This window comes from Peromyscus californicus, unplaced genomic scaffold (assembly GCF_007827085.1).
Source record: "Peromyscus californicus insignis strain IS unplaced genomic scaffold, ASM782708v3 Scaffold_11__1_contigs__length_118956290, whole genome shotgun sequence".
Taxonomy (NCBI): domain Eukaryota; kingdom Metazoa; phylum Chordata; class Mammalia; order Rodentia; family Cricetidae; genus Peromyscus; species Peromyscus californicus.
This window is the reverse complement of record NW_026294402.1, coordinates 22,435,065-22,454,622: the sequence shown is the minus strand read 5'-3', so window position 1 is coordinate 22,454,622 and position 19,558 is coordinate 22,435,065. Positions and strand designations below refer to the sequence as shown.

At 42.6% G+C, this 19,558-nt stretch overlaps 1 protein-coding gene and 1 long non-coding RNA gene across 4 annotated transcripts in view; one reads left to right on the top strand and one right to left on the bottom strand.

The window, feature by feature from the left end:
- Ncapd3 (non-SMC condensin II complex subunit D3) overlaps nt 1-19,558 on the bottom strand; it is a 79,643-nt gene that overhangs the window by 32,487 nt on the left and 27,598 nt on the right. For 2 of the 3 annotated variants that reach the window (XM_052755261.1, XM_052755269.1), the window contains exons 14-19: nt 15,224-15,297; nt 14,295-14,429; nt 11,696-11,916; nt 3,979-4,170; nt 3,543-3,640; nt 3,315-3,430 (exon numbers count right to left, since the gene is read on the bottom strand). In XM_052755261.1, coding sequence (XP_052611221.1) covers nt 3,315-3,430; nt 3,543-3,640; nt 3,979-4,170; nt 11,696-11,916; nt 14,295-14,429; nt 15,224-15,297 — 836 coding nt within the window. Of the gene's footprint in view, nt 1-3,314; nt 3,431-3,542; nt 3,641-3,978; nt 4,171-5,735; nt 7,011-11,695; nt 11,917-14,294; nt 14,430-15,223; nt 15,298-19,558 lie in introns of those variants that run through there. The other variant, XM_052755280.1, reaches the window with a different exon arrangement.
- LOC128121037 (uncharacterized) lies at nt 7,853-10,169 on the top strand. The gene is made up of 2 exons (XR_008222048.1): nt 7,853-9,308; nt 9,406-10,169. It is a non-coding gene; the product is annotated as an uncharacterized LOC128121037 (long non-coding RNA).

Sequence of the window (19,558 nt, the reverse complement as noted above, 5' to 3'; positions counted from 1 at the left end):
AAACGAGTGTGTTTGATTTTTTTTTTGGTTTTTCAAGACAGGGTTTCTCTGTATAGCTTTGGTGCCTGTTCTAGATCTTGCTCTGTAGATAGACCAGGCTGGCCTCGAACTCACAGAGATCCACCAGACTCTGCCTCCCGAGTGCTGGGATTAAAGGTATGCATCACCACTGTCCGGCATGTGTGTATTACTCTTAAAAGAATAACCACACCTATGGCTTTTAATAGAGTATACAACCTAACGGCCACTTGTTGGCCAAGAGAGCTCCTGAAATCAAACGGCCTTAATCCTAAGAAAGAAACAAAGGCTGATGTATAAAAGCCTAAGACAAGGACCTCAGTGTTCTGAAGTAACTACTCAGAACCACAGAGCCTGGGAAAGCTGTCAAGGCCAAACCATTCGGGGATTCTTGCTACACCGCAGCTAATGTCCAGTTTCAGTACAGCTTCTTGTGAGCACCGACAGTGACTCGGGACAGGAACCAAGACAAGCCCCTTTATTTCAGGCACACTTCAGGAAGTTTGCTTCAGTTGGCTGAAATCTGCTCCCTTCTAATTTTCAAACACTTGTATAGATTGGGCATCTGGGTACACCAAATAAATTCAATTCTTTTCTGTCAAAGTCTTCATATATCTGAATTTAGCCAGGCAGCCTGTCTCACATAGCTTCTTACATGCATGGTACACAATTTGCTTCACAATCCTCTCATCTAACTGTCTTCCATATAAAGTCCATCTGTCAACCTGTTTCTAAAACGGTATCACTGAAACTGAGTTACAGAAAACAGCTCGGACCTTAAGTTTAGCTAAGACAAAGAGCAGGACCATTGTCCCTCTTATTCTAGACACTTTCTTTCCCCACTAATGTAGTTAAAGCTTTTATCAAGAGTTTAATGACATCCACAGAAGACCCACTCTTACCAAGCTTAACAGATACCCAAAGTGTCCAAGACCTAAGTCTAAGTGTGCACTACTGTCGAGTGGTATACTGGTCACTTCTTGTTCTCAATAAAATACAGAACACTTATTTACAGAGGAAAACCAGTGAGAAGTGTGTTTACATGGCCTTAGACACCCCAGGATGCCAGAAAAACCTCAAGGTCTTATTCTATCATTGACTACCAAGGGAGATGTTGGCAGAAAAAAATGTGGCCACTTTCCTACTAAAGGGAGCAGGCAAAAGCACCTTGGCCTGAGTACTGCCATTTTGACTTCAGGCTCCATTTTACCAGGGTGAAACACAGTTCAAGTTCCCAAGCCCCAGCAGATCTGTGAGGTTTCCAATGGCTGACCAACCTCCTCCTTAAACAATAGAAATAGTCTGTTATGCCCCTTAGTTCTTTAAAAGATTATGGCTATTCCTAACAGAAAGAACAAATGAATCTGATTGGTTGGACTGAAAAACTCCCATTTTGTGTCAGCTGACAGTAATAGAACACACAAGCAAAGTCCCTGATATTTGATCCCTGATTGGTGAAAACTTTACCTGTAACTTGGCAACATTTGTGATTTTTGTGTTTATAAACCCTGCTTCTGCCCCTGTTCCGGGCTGTCAGGAGAAACAAGGCTCCCGAGTCCTTGTCCTGCAGCCCTGATCCATCAGATCAGTGACCCGCGTATGTGGTGATTTAGTAAAACCTTGGGAGCCGTAAGTGTTGTCTCTCTCCTTCCCTGTGGTGCACAACGGACTGGGTGTGACGCTGCCACAGTCAAGTTTTCTTTAGCTCTTTGTTTCTAAATCTGAAGACATGTTTTTCTATTCTCCCAGGCTCTAATAACAATCTGACGGAACAGCCTGATGACCACGGGCATTCATAAGACGAGCCCACAGCAGAGATAAATTTTTCTAGCATGCCAGGAAGGGACCAAGACCTTCCTTCTAACCCCAGTTCTGCCATGAGTAGGGTGTGTGCCACTCATCCTTAAAGTCTGCCACCAATTTTCCCAAGATCTTATGCCAAACAACACAGCTCCAGCTATATTTTTTCTTATTGTTTGATAACTGTTCAACTGTGCTCCAAGAAATCTGATGGCCTCCATGGGTACCCTCACACACATCATACTCACTCACAAAGACACATATACAGGTCCATGAAAAATTAAAAAACTAAAAGAGAACATATCTCATGATAAAAGCAGATGACAATAATGATTTATTAGAAATACTGATATGGGGGGCTGGAGAGATGGTTCAGTGGTTGTGGGTACTGGCTGCTCTTCCAGAGGACCTGGGTTCAATTCCCAGCACCCACATGGTAGCTTACAACTGTCTGTGGCTCCTGGTCTGGGGGATCCAACACCCTCATACAGACATACATGCAGGCAAAACACCAATGTATATAAAATAAAAATAAATTAAAAAAAAAGATTCCTCTAAAGAAAGAAAGAAAGGAAGGAAGGAAGGAAGGAAGGAAGGAAGGAAGGAAGGAAGGAAGGAAGGAAGAAAGAAAGAAAGAAAGAAAGAAAGAAAGAAAGAAAGAAAGAAAGAAAGAAAGAAAGAGGAATAAGAAAGAACTACTGATGGGGCTGGTGAGGTGATTCGGTGGTGAGGCGGCTCAGCGGGCAGAGCGCCTTGCTGCCAAGCCTGACAATCTGAGTTCTATCCTGGACCCACCTGGTGGAAGGCAGAACTGACTCCTACAATTGTCTTCTGACCCTCACACATTTGTCATCGTAGTCACATTAAATACATAAAGCTTAAAAAAAATACTGATAGGAGAATTTTCCAGTAGTGGGCAAAGTAACTGTCTCACATAAAGTATTCATTTGGATTTGTGACTATTTATTCATATAAAAATTACTAGAATTGATAAAATATTTATAAGAAATACCAGTTGGCTAGACAACTTTGGAGACACAGTACCAGCAGGAAACACTTGAGTGACTAACTAACGGCACAGGCATTCCCAGGAATATGATAGAGCAAAAGATCAAACACCATTTGCTGTGCCTGGAACTCTACAATTAGGTAAAAGACAATGTCTTAAATGCCCTTGGAATGTTCAGGCTATCACTCACTCAACGATAATTTTGCAGAACTGTCACCAGAAAAATAAATATCAATCAGGAGGCACCCATTACTAAAAGACACTTGTACGTGGAGCCAAAGCAGGGATGGATCTAAGGGAGCCATGTCTTCAGCAGCCAGCTCTTAAGGAAAGTCGGCAGCTGGACACACAGGTGCTGACGTACAGCAAGAGCTACTGGGGACTGCTATCCTCCCAGGCTCTCTAGTCACAGACAACACTTCTCAGACTTTTATGTATAGCATGTTCGAGTAGACGTTGGAAACACAGGAAGGGTGTGCGGCCATACCTGCTCTTCCTGCAGTGTCTTTGCAGACGCTCTGCAAAGACACTGCAAAGTGTCAACAGACGAACTGATCAACTCTAGAGACCACCGAAATCCATTCAGCTTGCCTTTGACAACACCTAAGGAAAAAGAAAAACCTGAAATTTAACCACTTAAAATTACACAGAACCATGGAGGGGGAAAAGGCTGCCGTAAATGGCAAGGCCTCAAGATAGTCTCCATTAGACTCACTGGTTATTTTGTCCCGGGTGCTCCTGGGAAGGTGTTTTGCAATATGCCCAATGACACACAGCATATAGCCTAAGGTGTTTGAATTGGGAGACTGTTCACTGGAAAAGGAGAAAGGGCCAAGTTAAACAGCATGCTGCCAAGAGCACAACCACAACCACAACCACAACCACCACAACCACCACCCATTGCTTCTGGATTGTTAATATTAAAAGTGGAGTAGTTAACATGGTTTAACTGAGTTCTGGACACATTAAGGTCTTAATGAGCTTGGACAAAGGTAAACTGCTCAGATGTGATTCTTATTTTTCAAGCTTGGTTTTAAGCAATAGCTTAAAGGTTTAAAGCAACAGCTCTGGAGCAGGCCATTTCCTGAAGACACGAGCTTTGCTCCCAGCCAACTGGTGTCTGCTGGCGGCTACTTTACAAGCATGCAGACCTGCTGAGCTTCTCCCATGACTCCATTATTTTGGTGTAGTCCAGCTTGGGGGATGAGCAAGTGATCTTGGAGAGCAGCATCCACGCTGGCGCAGAGTGTTCCGTGTCCGTGTGGGATATCACACTGTTTATAAAGGTGGACGAGAATTTATCTTTCTTGGACCAGATACGAAAAGCCTTATTTAAATAGCGGCTGGGAGAAAAAAAGAGAAGGAAAAGGAGAAATGTAACCATAAAAATACCAAAGTCTTCCGACCAAGCTCTCACTGAAAGGGTATCAACTTCTGCAGATCCAGGATGTCTCTGGCACATAAAACATCCACTCAGCGAGTCCAGCTCTTTGCATAGCTGATACCAAACCAGGTGTCTTCTTAATTTTCCCTTCAGAATAAGCTGTCCTTATTACGCCCCCTCACAAAATACTACTTACAATAAAGAAGAAAACCGCAAAATCGCCCCTCCAAAATTTCCACACATATAGCTTACTATAACAGCTACGCCCATGTTGCTAGGAACAAAGTAACAGAAGAATAGACACACTGTCCTTCATTTAATGAGATACTGGAGAGAAAGGACATCACAGCATTTAAATATGGCACAGCAAATGAGCTGAAACTTGCTATACCTTAGTAATACGCAAACAAAGTTTAAAATGCTTCCAAAGTATCCATGTTACTGTTTTTGTGTGTCACGTGGCAGGTCCATGTTCTGGAGGTTGGCTGACTGCCCTCCAGTCAGGGTCTCTTCCCGAACCTGGAACTCACTGTTCAACTACACAAGCTGGCCAGCAAACCTCAAGGATCCTCCCGACTGCCTTCCCAGTGCTGGCTTTGTGGTCATGTGCCATCACGCTCATCTTTTTTTTTTTTTTTTTAATGGGGAATGGGTCCTGGGAATCCAAAATGCAGGTCTCCAAACTTGTGGGGCAAGCACATTACCAACTGATGCACTCCCTACCCAGTGCCCTTCACTGTTGTTTCTAAATCACTTTTATTTTCTTTCCATAGCATGGAATGAGATGAGATGATTCACAAGACAATGCCACATTATGTATTTGAAAGAAGATAAAAACATAGCTCTTGGGGCTGGAGGGATGGCATGTGCAAGACACTGGATTCGATCTCCTGCCAAGAGAAAGGATGGAGGGAGGGAAGCAGGAAGAGAAGAAATAGCAAAATGTGATTATATCCTTCTTTTGTGCGCTTGTAACACACTTCCTACCAAAACTGACTTTGCTCTGTGAAATTTCCACCAGATTAAGAGCAACCTAAATAGAGTGAGGTGTCAAGTCCTGCAACTTTTGAGCACTGAGAGGAGGGCATTGAAAATGAAGTACTTAAAATGTTTGCTAACTGAACACACTCGACTTCCTCTTCCGGGTCCTTCTACTCTCCACCTCCAACACTTGTTAAGCAGCTCTGAGACACCTCCTTCCTCCAGCTCTGAGACACCTCCTTCCTCCAGCTCCACTGGCCCCACCTTATTCTGTCCTTGTTACACAGGCCTGTGCTCTCAATCTCCTGTTTAGTCCCCTTGGTCTCCAAACACAAATTCATTCTCTGTAGGTCCTAACGTGTCAGCTCCTGTCTTCTTCCTCCATATAAGCTCACCAGCAACTTCCTCCTTGCTATTCTGCTTCCAACGTACAATCAAGCTTCTTGGCATGTTGTATTACAATGCTCCCGTTTAATTTGGGCCCCAGGTCCCCACAGTCACAGCAGCCATCAATGCACTGAGGTGCTAGTGCAATACACACACCCTCATGCCTTTGGGGCTGTTTCCTTTCCTGGTTGTCCTGTTGCTTCTTACTAGCTTTCAAGGATCAGTTCAGGGAGCTGGAGAAACGGCCCAATGGTGAAAAATCCACATGGCTCTTGCAGAGGATCAGAGTTTGGTTGCCAGCAGCCAGGCTGTGTTGCCACCAACTGTAACTCCAGCTTGGGGGATCTGAGGCCTTCTGGCTTCTGTAGGCACGTACACTCAAGTGCACATACCCCAGGAAGATATACAGACACACATACAATTTAAAAAATAAAACAAATCTTAAATAAAAAGTCAATTCAAAGGTCAGCTATCCTACAAAGCACCTGCTCTCTGTTGATTAAAGATCTTAATGTAAATCTTGTATATTACTGTTTATAGAGCTCTTTATTTCATCAACCTTACTGTTCTTAATAGTGCTTTTTGGGGGTGTGTATTATGTATGTATTAGCATTGGTGTGCATGTCTGTAGGTGGGTCAGAGGTGACTTCCTCCAACACCCCCCATCTGATTTGTTCTGTTTTTATTCACGTGTTGAGAATGCATGTCTGTGTGTGCACCCGTGGGTGTGTATATGTGCAGGCCACAGGTCTATGTCAAGAGACTTCTTCCATTTCATTTATTTAAAACAGGGTCACTTACTAAAGCTGAAGTTCACCAATTTGGCGACACTATGTAGCCAGCAAGCTGGAATTCTCCTGTCTCTGCCTCCCTTGGGTTAGGATTAGCAAGCCCAGCCTTTCATGTGTGTGCTGTGGATCTAAATTCAAGGCCAGAATGCTCTGGTCCTCCTGCTTACCTAGCAAGCACTTTACCACTGAGCCATCTCCCCGGCTCCATCCACCTTTCCTGCACTGAATCTGGAGTTCACTGAGCAGCCAGGCTTACCAGCCAATGAGCTCCAGCCATATTTCCCTCCATCCGCAGCACCACATTAACAGCTGTCTGCTGCTGTGGGTGCTGGGGATTCAAACTCGTATCCTCATACTTGTGGACCAGGGACACCACTCAGCAGGCATCTCCCCAGGCCCTCTATTAGTACTTTTTACTTTTCAAACTGATTTCCAGATCAGTGGCTCTCATATCTTTTTCAACGTGAGGCTTCTTTAAATTGACTCACTCACTTATTCCTGTCTATGTATTTTTAGTGGCGCTGGGCCTTGTACATACCAGGGAAGTACTCCTACCACTGAGCTACACCCTATGTAGAGATCCCTTTAAATTCTTTAAAATTAGTGGTCACCTCTAAAAAACTTTTGCATATGTAGGATGGAAGGACACACACACACACACACACACACACACACACACACACACACACACACACACACACACACGGGGTGGGGGGGGAAGAGACTCATACTATGTTAGGAATTTAAATGTTTGCCAGTTAAAATTTAACAATAAGCTGGACCTGGTAGTACAAGCTTGTAATCCTAGTTACTTAGAAGGCTGAGACAGGAGGATTGCACATTCAAGGACAACCTCAGCTAGAGACTGAGTTGAAGGCCAGCTTGGGCAGTTTAGCAAGATCCTATCCCAAAATAAGATGCAAAAGGAAGGTTGAAGACACAGTGCCATCTAGTACACCTCAAACCCTAGTGCTGAAAACAAAGACCAAAAGAACAAAAACCTAGAACCAACAAACCATTTACATCAGTGTAAGTAACAGTACTCTTTACAAAACAACTCTTCCCAAACAAAATAAACCGGGTGGGTCACTGCTGTATCCTTTTGTAACCCTATTAACTCCGGCTCAAACAGAAATAGGGTTTCTTGTATCTGCTTTTGTGTGCAATCTGTTTCAGTATCATCATATTGCTTCTGGAACGTCCATTCTATAATCATGAAAGCATAAAAGTAAAAATGCCAAGAAACCTCCTAATGTTATAATTAAAAGCTCTACTATCGCCCTAGCCCAGGTCTTCATGGCAGCTCCACAAGACTGTCACACTTAAGGCCTCCTTTCTACACTCCTCCTCACTTTGGGATAATTCTGATGGCTAATTTATTAGGGAAAAAAAGAACAGCAAGCTCCAGAAATCATTTATCTCCCCCCCCCCCCCCCCCCCCCCCGCCCCCCGCCCCCGGCTGCCTTTATAAAGTATAGCTCTTCGTGTAACTTTCCCCAGGTTTCATCATTAAATATCACTCATCTGTCATTCACGCTCGGTAGTCACCTGCCTTTACCTCTGACCTCTATATAAACTTATATTCAGATAGGTTTCCTCTACCTGAAAATCAGAACAATGCTCACAGAGGATGCTGTGATGCTGAAGAAGCCTAAGGTAAGCCTCAATTTCAGATATAAACATGCCTCACAGACCTAGGAATGCAGGCACTCAGGCTAGTGTGATGGCTAGTTTTGGTTATCGATTTGACTGCACCTGGAGTTAACTAAAACCCAAATGGCCGGGCACACCTGTGAGGGGCTGTTTTGTTTTGGTTTTGGTTTTTTCGAGACAGGGTTACTCTGTGTTGTTTTGGTATCTGTTCTGGATCTCACTCTGAAGTCCAGGCTGGCCGCGAACTCACAGAGATCCGCCTGGCTCTGCCTCCCAAGTGCTGAGATTAAAGGTGTGCACCACCACCACCCAGGTAAGGACTGTTCTTAACTGAATCATTTGAAGTGGGAAGACCCACTTCTAACCCAGATCTGTGAGGTGGGAAGATCCACCTTTCATCAGACGTTTTAAACTGGGAAGACCCACCTTTAATCTGAGCCACACCTTCTGCTGGCAGCCCATAACAAGGTCATGGAAGAAGGAAGGTTGCTCTCTTTGACCTTTGCTCTAGCTTTCACTAGCAAGCCCATTTCATTCACTGGAATTAGAGCCTACTTTTTTGGGATCCTGGCATATACTGAGGACCAGCTGAGACATCCAGTGTGCTGGCTAGTATTATGTCAACTTGACACAAGCTAGAGTCATCTGAAAGAGGGAACCTCAATAGAAAAAATGCCTCCATAAGATCCAACTGAAAGGCATTTTCTTAATTAGTGATTGAGGGGGGAAGGCCTAGCCCCTGGTGGGTGGTGCCATCCTTGGGCTGGTGGTTCTGGGGTTTATAAGAAAGCAGGCTGAGCTGGGTGGTGGTGGCACACGCCTTTAATCCCAGCACTTGGGAGGCAGAGACAGGCAGATCTCTGTGAGTTCGAGGCCAGCCTGGTCTACAGACTGAGATCCAGGACAGGCACCAAAACTACACAGAGAAACCCTGTCTCAAAAAACAAAAAACAACAAAAAAAAAGAGAGCAGGCTGAGTGAGTAAGCCACGAGGAGCCAGCCAGTAAGCAGAGCACCCTTCCATGGCTTCTGCATCAGCTCCTGCCACCAGGATCCTGCCCTGCTTGAGATCCTGCCCTCACTGCTTTTGATGATGAACTGCTATATGGAACTGTGGGTGAAATAAACCCTCTCCTTCCCAAGTTACTTTTTTGGTCATTGTATTTTATCACAGCAACAGTAACCCTAACTAAGACAATCCAGCCTTGTGGATGGAAAAACTACTGGATTCTTAGACCTTCCGTTGGTACACAGCCCTTGTTGGACCAGCTGGACCACATAGCCTGTAAGTTATTTTAATAAATCCCGTGTGTGTGTGTGTGTGTGTGTGTGTGTGTGTGTGTGTGTACCTACATATATAATAAATATCTGTATTCTGTAAGTTCATTTACTCTAGGGAACCCTCATACACCGGGGGAGCCAAGGAAGACTGCCAGAGATAAGTAAAGGAAAATCGAAGGACAAGTAAGATCAAGCAAAGCAGAGTGGGCTAAAAGAACATGTCACAGAGAGAACCTGCTGTCCTCAGAGGTACCTGTATGCAGGGCAGATTGTGTGGGGAGCAGAGAGGGACTGTCAAGACCCAGAATGCACCTGGTGGGACACCTAAGAGACAAAGATGAAGCACTGGTCGAGTGGCCCAGTAAGAGGACATTTTCTGTTGCTTCCTGAAGGTCATGCATGTAAAAAGGTCAATGGGTGGACTGCAAGCAGATCAGACAGAAGAGACCCGGCCTGGGTGGGCTGGGATGCCAGAGAGGAAGGGAGGGCACAACCTTGGGATAAAAAACAACAAGTGTTCCTTATGCTTGAAATATTCATTGCTGGGTTGTCTTCTAAGCAGGTTTTGACAATTTGTGCACTCCTCAAGCATGCAAAATTGTCACTTTCTTAAATTCTCAGTAACACTTGGTTACAGTATAGACTGTCAAGTTTCACATTTTAACAAACTGAAACTTGTGTTATTTTTAACTCTGTTGACTGTTAGAGAAGTTTAATATCAGATTCAATATTTCTGTCTATTGCTCATCTCTACTTCAACTTTTGTGAACTACTTTTCACCTCATCTATTTTCTGTTAGGAATCCTCTCTTGGGTAAGAGTCATTAGTACATGAGTCATTAGTAAATATAAGTGACCATCCCTCATGTGGGTTACAGTTTTCAATCTGTCCTTCGAATGTTTTTTATGGTGTCATCTTAGTCTGGCCTCTGAGTTGCTATAGCAACACCTAGGAATGTGTAATTGATGAAGAACAGAATCTACTTTTCACAATCCTGAAAGCTCAGAAGTCCGAGGTTAAGGATCCAGGCTTAGTATCTGCTGAGGTCATTCTCTGCTTCAAGGTAGTACCTTGCATGCTGCATCCTCTGTAGTACCGAGAAAACACTGACTAGATGAATGGATTTTTAGTGGTAAAGTTCTAACATCAAAAGGGATGAAAACTCAAGCAACCCATTATCTGCGCTTGAAAACGAGGAAACTCAGGCCCAGGAAAAAGTTCTCTGCAAAGACCACAGGGCAGAAGTTTATGGCAATCGATCACTTTCTATTGTATAATCCCTCCATAACTACATGGAAAAGTCTGTGTTTCTTGTATGACAAGGAGATGTAAGAAAAAGAAAAAAGCAGACACTATAATTTAAATATAAACTAATCATAAGATCACTGTAGTCAAGGTATCATCACAGATCCTAACTCCTCAGCATAGTGTTCACCGCCCTCAATGTCCACCATCCTCAAATTCCACCATCTTCAATGTCCACCATCCTCAATGTCTACCATCCTCAATCTCTACCACCCTCAATGTTATCAAATAGAAACAAAAGTGCAGAGCTATTTCACCCAGCTCAATAAAATGTATAAGGTTTAGCTTTTATGAATGAAAATGTAGGCTGGGTGTGGTGGCACACACGTTAGTCCTAGTACTTAAGAGGCAGAGGCAGGTGGAGCTCTGAGTCTGAGGACAGCCTGGTCTACACAGGGAGTTCTAGAACACCTGGGGCTACAGAGAGACATGCTCATCTTGAAAAACCAGAAACCAAAACACCAAGAAGATGTAGTCCTCCTAACAGCAAGTGGTGGGGAATGTCGATGCTACAGTGCCATACTATGTTCAGTACTAACACAGCGCCGGTCTAAAACTGGAAAGGAGGCAGAAGGAAGCCAAGGGATCAAAGGTACCACAAAAGCACTCACCACAATCATGCTAAGAGATGTGAAGAGAATCAAGAAAAAGGGTCTTCACATATACTAAGCATCTGGATTACTGGTCTTTAGATATCAATAGAAAACTATTATTAAAACACCATATGAGGACCAGAAAGATGGCTCAGGTGGTTAACAGCACTGGCTGCTCTCACAGAGGATCTACATTTAGTTCCCAGTACCCACATGATGGCTCAAAAAGCATACATAGCTCTAGTTTCGGGTTCCAGGGGATCTAGTGCCACCTTCTGGCCTCCTCAGGTTTTTTTCTCTCTCTCTCTTTCTCTCTCTCTCTCTCTCTCTCTCTCTCTCTCTCTCTCTCTCTCTCTCTCTCACACACACACACACACACACACACACACACACACACACCATTCATACACATAAAAGTAAATCTTTAAAACACAACACAACGAAAACAGAACACGGCCGTCAATAAGACATTGAAGTGATACAGTTGACGTACCTCAGATCCTGGCTTTCTGTAGTAAGGAGAGCAAGTAGCGCCCAAGCAAGCACCTGGTTTCTGTCCTCACTGTGAAACTTCCTGTGATGCTTCAGGTTCTGCAACAGGAGCTGGTCCAGGCACTCCAGGGCCTTTTCTTGCACTGTGCTTTCACAGTCCATCACCACTGGGATGACTCCCATCAACCAGGCTTTCTGGACTGGGACACATGTAGGTTGGGCCTAAGGTTGAAAACATTATAGCAGAAGATCTAACACTATTACAAGTCTAGGGACAAGCCAATAAAGGTGCAATCAACGTTTCAACAGATATGCTAAATATAATCACACCTACATGGGGTAGGGCTACAATTTAATATTAGAAGGTATTTGTTGTATGTTCAAAGCCCTGGGTATAATACTTGGCACTATGCCCGAGCAAACAAATAATTGCACTTAATTGCAAATAAAACATAAAGCAAAAAAAACAAAAACAAAACCAAAAAACAACATTCAGAGATCCTGAAAAGCTATAACCTCCAGCTTATGATAAATCAATTCATATTAAAATTTAAACTTATAAATTAAAGCCATTATTTTATTATTAGTGATTAGTATTATTCTGGTTACTCAAGAACAACAAATGATATTTACTCCAAGGAAAATGTGCTGACAGAAAAAGCCAAAATATGCATTGCTGGGGCTGGAGAGATGGCTCAGCAGTTAACTGCACTTACTGCTCTTCTAGAGGACCAAGTTGAATTCCCAGCACCATGTCAGGCAGCTCACAACTCTATGTTCCTCCAGCTCCAGAGGCTCTGATGTCTCTGTTCTCCATGGGCATGCACACACTTAATAAAAATAAATCTTAAAGGTATGCATTCTTTAATGTCTTCTCTGATAAAAATAATAACCCTTTTTAAAAATTCTTCAATAGTCAATTAGTTGAGAGAAATAAATTGTATATCATATTAATGAATATGCTCTTCTGGTAATACCTACTTTTTTTTTTTTTTTTAAATTTTTTGAGACAGGGCTGTCCTGGAACCCAGATTAGCCCACCTGCCTCTGCCTCCGGAGTGCTGGGATTAAAGGCGTGCACTACCACCACCACCTAGCTATATATATTAATTGACAAAAATTAATCTAGGTCTTGAATTTAGTGAATTTGACTTTAAAGTTCCTGTTTCTGGGGCTCAAGAGATGGTGTGGTGACTTGAATGAGCAAGTCCCTTAGGCTCAGGCATCTGAACACTCTGTCTCCAGCGGCTGGTGCTGTCTGGAGAGGTTCCACTGGGGAGGGTACAGCCTTGCTGGAGAAAGTATGTCACTGGGCAGGGTGGGCTGTCAGAGTTTAAAGTCTTGCCCCACTCCAGTTTGTTCTTTGCTTTGTTAAGAGGTAATCTCTCGGCCGGGCGGTGGTGGCGCACGCCTTTAATCCCAGCACTCGGGAGGCAGAGGCAGGCGAATCTCTGTGAGTTCGAGGCCAGCCTGGGCTACCAAGTGAGTTCCAGGAAAGGCGCAAAGCTACACAGAGAAACCCTGTCTCGAAAAACCAAAAAAAAAAAAAAAAAAAAAAAAGAGGTAATCTCTCAGCTTCCTGATCATCACAATACCTGCTACTTGCTTCCACGCCTCCCTGCCACAGTGGACTCTTACCCTCTGGGACCATAAGCAAAAATAAACTCTCTCTTCCTTAAGTTGCTTTTGGTTATGGTGTTTTGTCACAACAGCAAAAGGTAACAGCGATGGCTCCGTGGTTAAGAGCACTTGCTGTTCTTCCAGAGGTCCAGTGTTCAATTCCCAGTATCCACATCTGGTGGCTCACAATCAACTGTGGGCCTCTGACCACTGTGGGCACATGCACACACATTTATATACTCACAGACACAGACATGAGAACACATTCACATAAATAAAAATTAAAATCAATTTTTAAAATTTTGATTTCTTTTTCTAGCTGAGATTTAAGATAAAATTAAGAAGTGGCACAGCATTGCGCATTAGTTCCTGGCTGAATTAAAAATCATCTGCCAAAGACACTTGTTATTCCCTGTGGTTGGTGTTCAGTCCTCTAAATGGTTTACTTAACATTTAACAACAGGTAATTTTTTTAATTATTTATTTTAATTTCATGTGAACTCACGTTTTGCCTGCATGTATATCTGCGTGAAGGTGTCAGATCATCTGAAACTGGAGCTACAGACAGTTGTGAGCTGCCATGTGGATGCTGGGAATTAAACCCGGGTCCTCTGGAAGAACAGCCAGTGCTTTTAACCTCTGAGCCATCTCTCCAGCCCCACAACAGGTAGTTATTATGCAGCATTACTCCTGCCCCTGTTTGGTGTTGGGGACTAAACTCAAGCACTTTATACATATAAAGCACATGCTCTATCCCTAGTCCTCCAACTCCAGAATGTATGTATGTATGTATGTATCTATCTATCTATCTATCTATCTTTAAGGCAGGGTATACTGTAGACAAAGGGCCTCAGTCTCACAGTAATGCTCCTGCCTCAGCTTTATGAATGTTAATTTTAAGTGTGAACCATCAGAGCCAGCTCAGAGCTGCTTTTGATACAAAGCACTAAGGGATCTCTACACAGCATGCTCCTCCTTACCGTGACAAGTTCTGTTAGGGACTGTAAGGCCTGCTTCCGCACAGATATGGCAGGGTCTCGACAATGGTCCCGCAGGATCAACAGGTCCTCCTCCATGCCCAAGATGTCACAGTGTTTCAAAATACTCACTAACACCTGGAAGGTACAACAGGAAGTAGTGACTAAGGGCACCAACACAAAGTAAACACAGACAAAGAAATACTTCAAGCTTGTAGTTTTTAACATTTTAGGGGTCATAGATCAACCTTATTTCCCTATGATATTCTCTTTTGAAAGAACTCTCTTGGGTAGTGGTGCTGCACGCCTTTAATCCCAGCACTTGGGAGGCAGAGGCAGGCAGATCTCTGAGTTTGAGGTCAACCTGTTCTACAGAGCCAGTTCCAGGACAGCCAGGGCTACACAGAGAAACCCTGTCCTGAAAAAAACAAAACAAAACAACAACAACAAAACAAAACCAACCAAACAAAAAAACCAAAACCAAAAAAAAAAAAAAAAAAAGAAAGAAAGAAAGAAAGGATTCTCTCTAGAAAAAACTGAACATTACAACCAATTTCTCAAATTTACTGAAATTCATCTATGGTCTCCTAGTTCAACAAATATATATAAAAAGTTGCTTTTTATACTGTTGTGTAGCCCTGGCTGAGTCGGAACTCACTATGTAGATCAGGCTGGCCTCAAACTCAAACTCGCTTACATTCTGATACCTGCCTCTGCCTCCTGAAAGCAAGGATTACAGGCACAAACCACTACACTCCACAACAGTTGTGTCTTCAAAAGGCACCAAGTAAACTTGAAAGTTTAAAAATCAGCAGTCTTCTAGTTCTTCTGTAGTTATAAACGGCAGAACCAAGGGCAAATTAAGCAATAACAAAGAGTATGGCATTGCTGAGTTGTCGTGCGGCAAGTGTGTGTAAGGAGGAAGGACCCACCTGGAGTGCAGACTTCCTGACGTTGATCTTTTCATCCCTGGTTCTTTTTCTCAGCATCGCCATGAAGCATCTCTCTGTTGACAATACCAAAGAATCACAGTCTTGAGAAAGACCACACACCCCTACGGTGTCACAACACTGAGGAGACAGGATTGGCTAGAGACTCACTATAAGTAAGAAAAGAAAGTATCAACAAGTCTTGAAAAAGAAGAAAGTTTGAATAATCAGGCATTCACTATAAAAAAAGCATTAACTTTAGAATATCTAGGAATTTGGTTTTAAATCCTGGCTTCTACCACTAAGTGAATTTTTAAAGATTCATTTTAATTCTTATTATTTTTTCTTACTATTTTATTCTTATTAATAATAATACATAAATATTTGTGTGTGTGTGTGTGTGTGTGTGTGTGTGTGTGTGTGTGTGTGTGTGTGTGTGTAGGAGTGCTTGTGGAGGTCAGAAGATGGCATCAGGAGCTAGAGTCAAAAGCAGTTGTGGGCTGTCTTGAGGGTGCTGGGATCTGAACTTGGGATGACTTCCCGAAGAGCAGCAACCTCTGAACTCCCGAGTCCTGGCTCCAGCAGCCCTCTACAACTTTGAATGAATTATTTACTGCTTCTATTTTGCTTGGCTGCAAATAAGACTTATTAAGACCCAGAGATGTTGTAAAGATTTGACGAGGTGATATGTGACAACTTTCCATTTTCTACTAGAAAGGCTCTGGAATTACTAGGCACCTGAGAGTTGCTCCTACAGATTATGTCTTTGGTATAAATTAGAAACCTAAACAGAAAATTGTAAGAACATTTAATAATTCATTAAAAAAAAAAAAGAGGAGCTGTGCCTCTATGGGTCAGGAGGCTTGCTGTGCAAGCCCGACACCCTCAGTTTGAGTCCCTGAAACCCACGTAAAGAAAGGAGAACAGTAATTCTTCCAAGCTGACCTCTGACCTCCACATGTGCACCATGGCCTATCTACTCCAGTACACACAGGCACACAGCAACAACAACAACAATAGTTTTTTAAATAAATACAAGTAAGACATGTACTATATAAAACACATTTTAAAAAACAGCTATACTTTCTAAAATATAACAAAGGACTGGCACTGTTTTACCTTTTTGTACACTCTGATATTTGGCTGTCACCTGTATAGCCACACATTATGTGATCTCTGGGAAATATCAATTTACTCTTGTGAGAAGATCAAGGTGTGGGGAGTAAATGAGACCTTAATAATAATATGAACACGGGTTTTCATATCAAATACCCACGAAAGAGGCTTAGCAACCCCTCAGAGGTTCCCAAGCAAAAGATGGAAACTGCTTAGATATATAAGAAGGCACCTCAAAAACAGAACAGAAAATGGAGAAAACTCAGTGAAGCCCAAGTAATATTTTGAAAATATCCACAAAATTAACAAAGTTTAGTAAGCTTTAGCTAGACTGACCAAGAAAATCGTATCCAAATTGTTAAAACCAGACATGCGACATTATGACATTACCATCAGTTTTACAGAAGAAAAAGGAGCACAAAGGGATATAGTAGCGATCGCTAATGAATTGATGACACCAACAAGCATTTAGAAGACCAGCATTCAAAGATGAGTTAAGGAAAGAAAACTGCCGCATCTATACACAAACTCCACTGGTCATAAAAGGATCCCGCACCATACACACAAAGCCAAAGATGGTTTTCCTAGGAATTCTACCAAATGATGACACTCAAATGAGCGAGAATCCTTCACCAACTTGATCAACGCACAAGAGAAGAAGATACTTCCCCCTCATAATAATACCGCACGACTATTACTGACGGCAAAACAGAACCCTTGTGACTACAGACACCAGCATTCTCAGCAAAACATTAGCAAGATGAACTAAGCAAGGTTAAAAACGGATTGCACTGTGTTTGCTATCTATGTCAGGGATTCAATGTTGATTCTAATACCAATGACTGGAAATGCCGCAGCATCAGAAGAAAGAGGAAAACTCCGCAATCACCTTAGAGATGAAGGAAAGCATTTGCAGTACTGAGGATAAAAACACGCAGCAAATTTGGAACGGAGGGAAACTTCCTCCCAAAGACATGGGCTAGCCTGAAGAAGCTCACAGCTGATCTCATGCTCAACAGTGGATACCAAAAGCTCTGCCCAATTAAAGACAAACAAACAATTCAAGACTCTTTCCATTCATTCAACATTGTGCTTGAGAGTCGAGGCTAGAGCAACTAGGTAAGAGAAGTAAATAAAAAGCATCTGGGTGCAAAGAAACAAGTACATTATCTCTATTGTAGGAGACTTAATCTTCTACACAGAAAATCCAATTCCACAAAATAAAACAAAACAAAAACTATTGGAATGAATTTAGTCACTGTCTTAGTTAGGGTTTCTATTGCTGTAAGAGACACCATGACCACAGCAACTCTTATAAAGGAAAACATTTATTTGGGGCTGGCTTACAGTTTAGGGGTTTAGTCCATTATCCTCATGGTGGGACATGGTGGCATGAAGGTAGACATGGTGTTGAAGAAGGAGCTGAGAGTGGAGAAGGAGCTACATCTTGATCCCTCAGGTAACAGGCAGTGAGTGGTCTAAAACATTGAGTGTGGCTTGAGCATATATGAGACCTCAAAGTCCATTCCCACATTGACACACTTCCTCCAACAAAGCCACACCTCCTAATAGTGCCACTCCCTAGGAGCTTATGGGTGCAATTACATTCAAACTACCACAGTCACTGTTCTATTGCTGTTAAGAGACACCATGACCAAAGCGACTCTTTTAAAAGAAAGCATTTAATTGGGGGCTTGTTCAGTTTCAGAGGTTAGTCTATTATCATCATGGTAGGAAACATGATAGCATTCTGGCAGGCACTAGAACAGTAACTGAGGGCTAAAGCCTGATCCTTAAGCAAAGAGACACTGGGCCTGGCATGGGTTTTTAAAACCTCAAAGTCCACCCCTTGTGACACACTTCCTCCAACAAGGCCACACCTCCTAATCCTTCTCAAACAGTGCCTCTTCCTGATGACTAAGCATTCAAATATTTGAGCCTATGGGGGCCATTCTTACTCAAACCACCACAGCCAAGTTATAGGATAAAAAGATCAATAACCAAAACCTTTTGTAAAAACTATTAGTGGAAATTTAAAAATCAAATAAAGAGAATATTTCAATTTATGATAGCACCAAAAAGAAAAAAAAATACTCAGGACTAAATTCAAAGAGCTAGAGTTGTTTATATGGTTGGCCATATATATTTATACTTATATGAAGATTAGCCATGTTGGTACATGCCTGAAATTCCAGCACTTCAAGAAGCTAAGACAGGAAGACCAATTGTTTCAGGCCAGTGTGAGCTACTTCATGAGTTATAGGCAAACCTGGGTTGCATGGTGAAACCCTAAAGAATATTTTTGTTTACACAAAAACAAGACAAGTAAGACACGGTAATATACTGTGGTGATATATTTGTAATCTAAGAAATAAAGCTTGCCTGAAGATCAGAGGACAGAGCTAGCCACAGAGGTCAGGTAGTGGTGGAACACACCTTTAATTGTAGCACTCGGGAGGCAGAGGCAGAGATTGGTCTGGATCTCCATGAGTTCAAGGCCATCCTAGACTACACAAGATTAATCAATCCAGTCTAAGAAAGAAACAGAGCCAGGCAATGGTGGCACACTCCATTAATCCCAGCACTAGGAAAGTTGAGATAGGAAGTGAAATGCCTGGGCAGAAAAAGAAATATAAGGTGTGAGGAGACAGGAACTCAGCCCCCTTTTGGCTGAGGACTCAGAGGCATTCAGTCTGAGGATTTGTGGAGATAGGATCTTCTCTTGTTGGAGAGGTGAGAAGTGGCTGTGGCTTGTTTCCTCTGGTCTTTCAGCATTTACCCCAATATCTGGCTCCGGGTTTTTATTATAAGACCATTTATGATTCATGTAACAATATACACAGGCCATATTTCATTTGAAGACCAAGGCAAGAGCACAGAGAGTTCAAAGACAGCCTGAGACATATGGGAAGGCCTTGTCTCAAAAACAAAATTTAAAAAAAAGGAAAGGAATATAACAAAGTCATCCCTGAAATAAACAAATGAAGCACCTATTACAAACACACCTGATGTTAACAGGTGAGAGTATCATCGCATTTATGTAACAGTGCTCTCTAAGTTGATCTCAAATCAATCCCTATCAAAATGCAAGATGGATGTCAGGAATGGTGCACACTCCTGTAATCTTACTATCTGGGGGACTAAGGAAGAGTTTCTGTTCAAGGCTAGCCTGAGCTACACAGAGAACCCTTACCCTGAGAAAAGCACACATACACCACATCT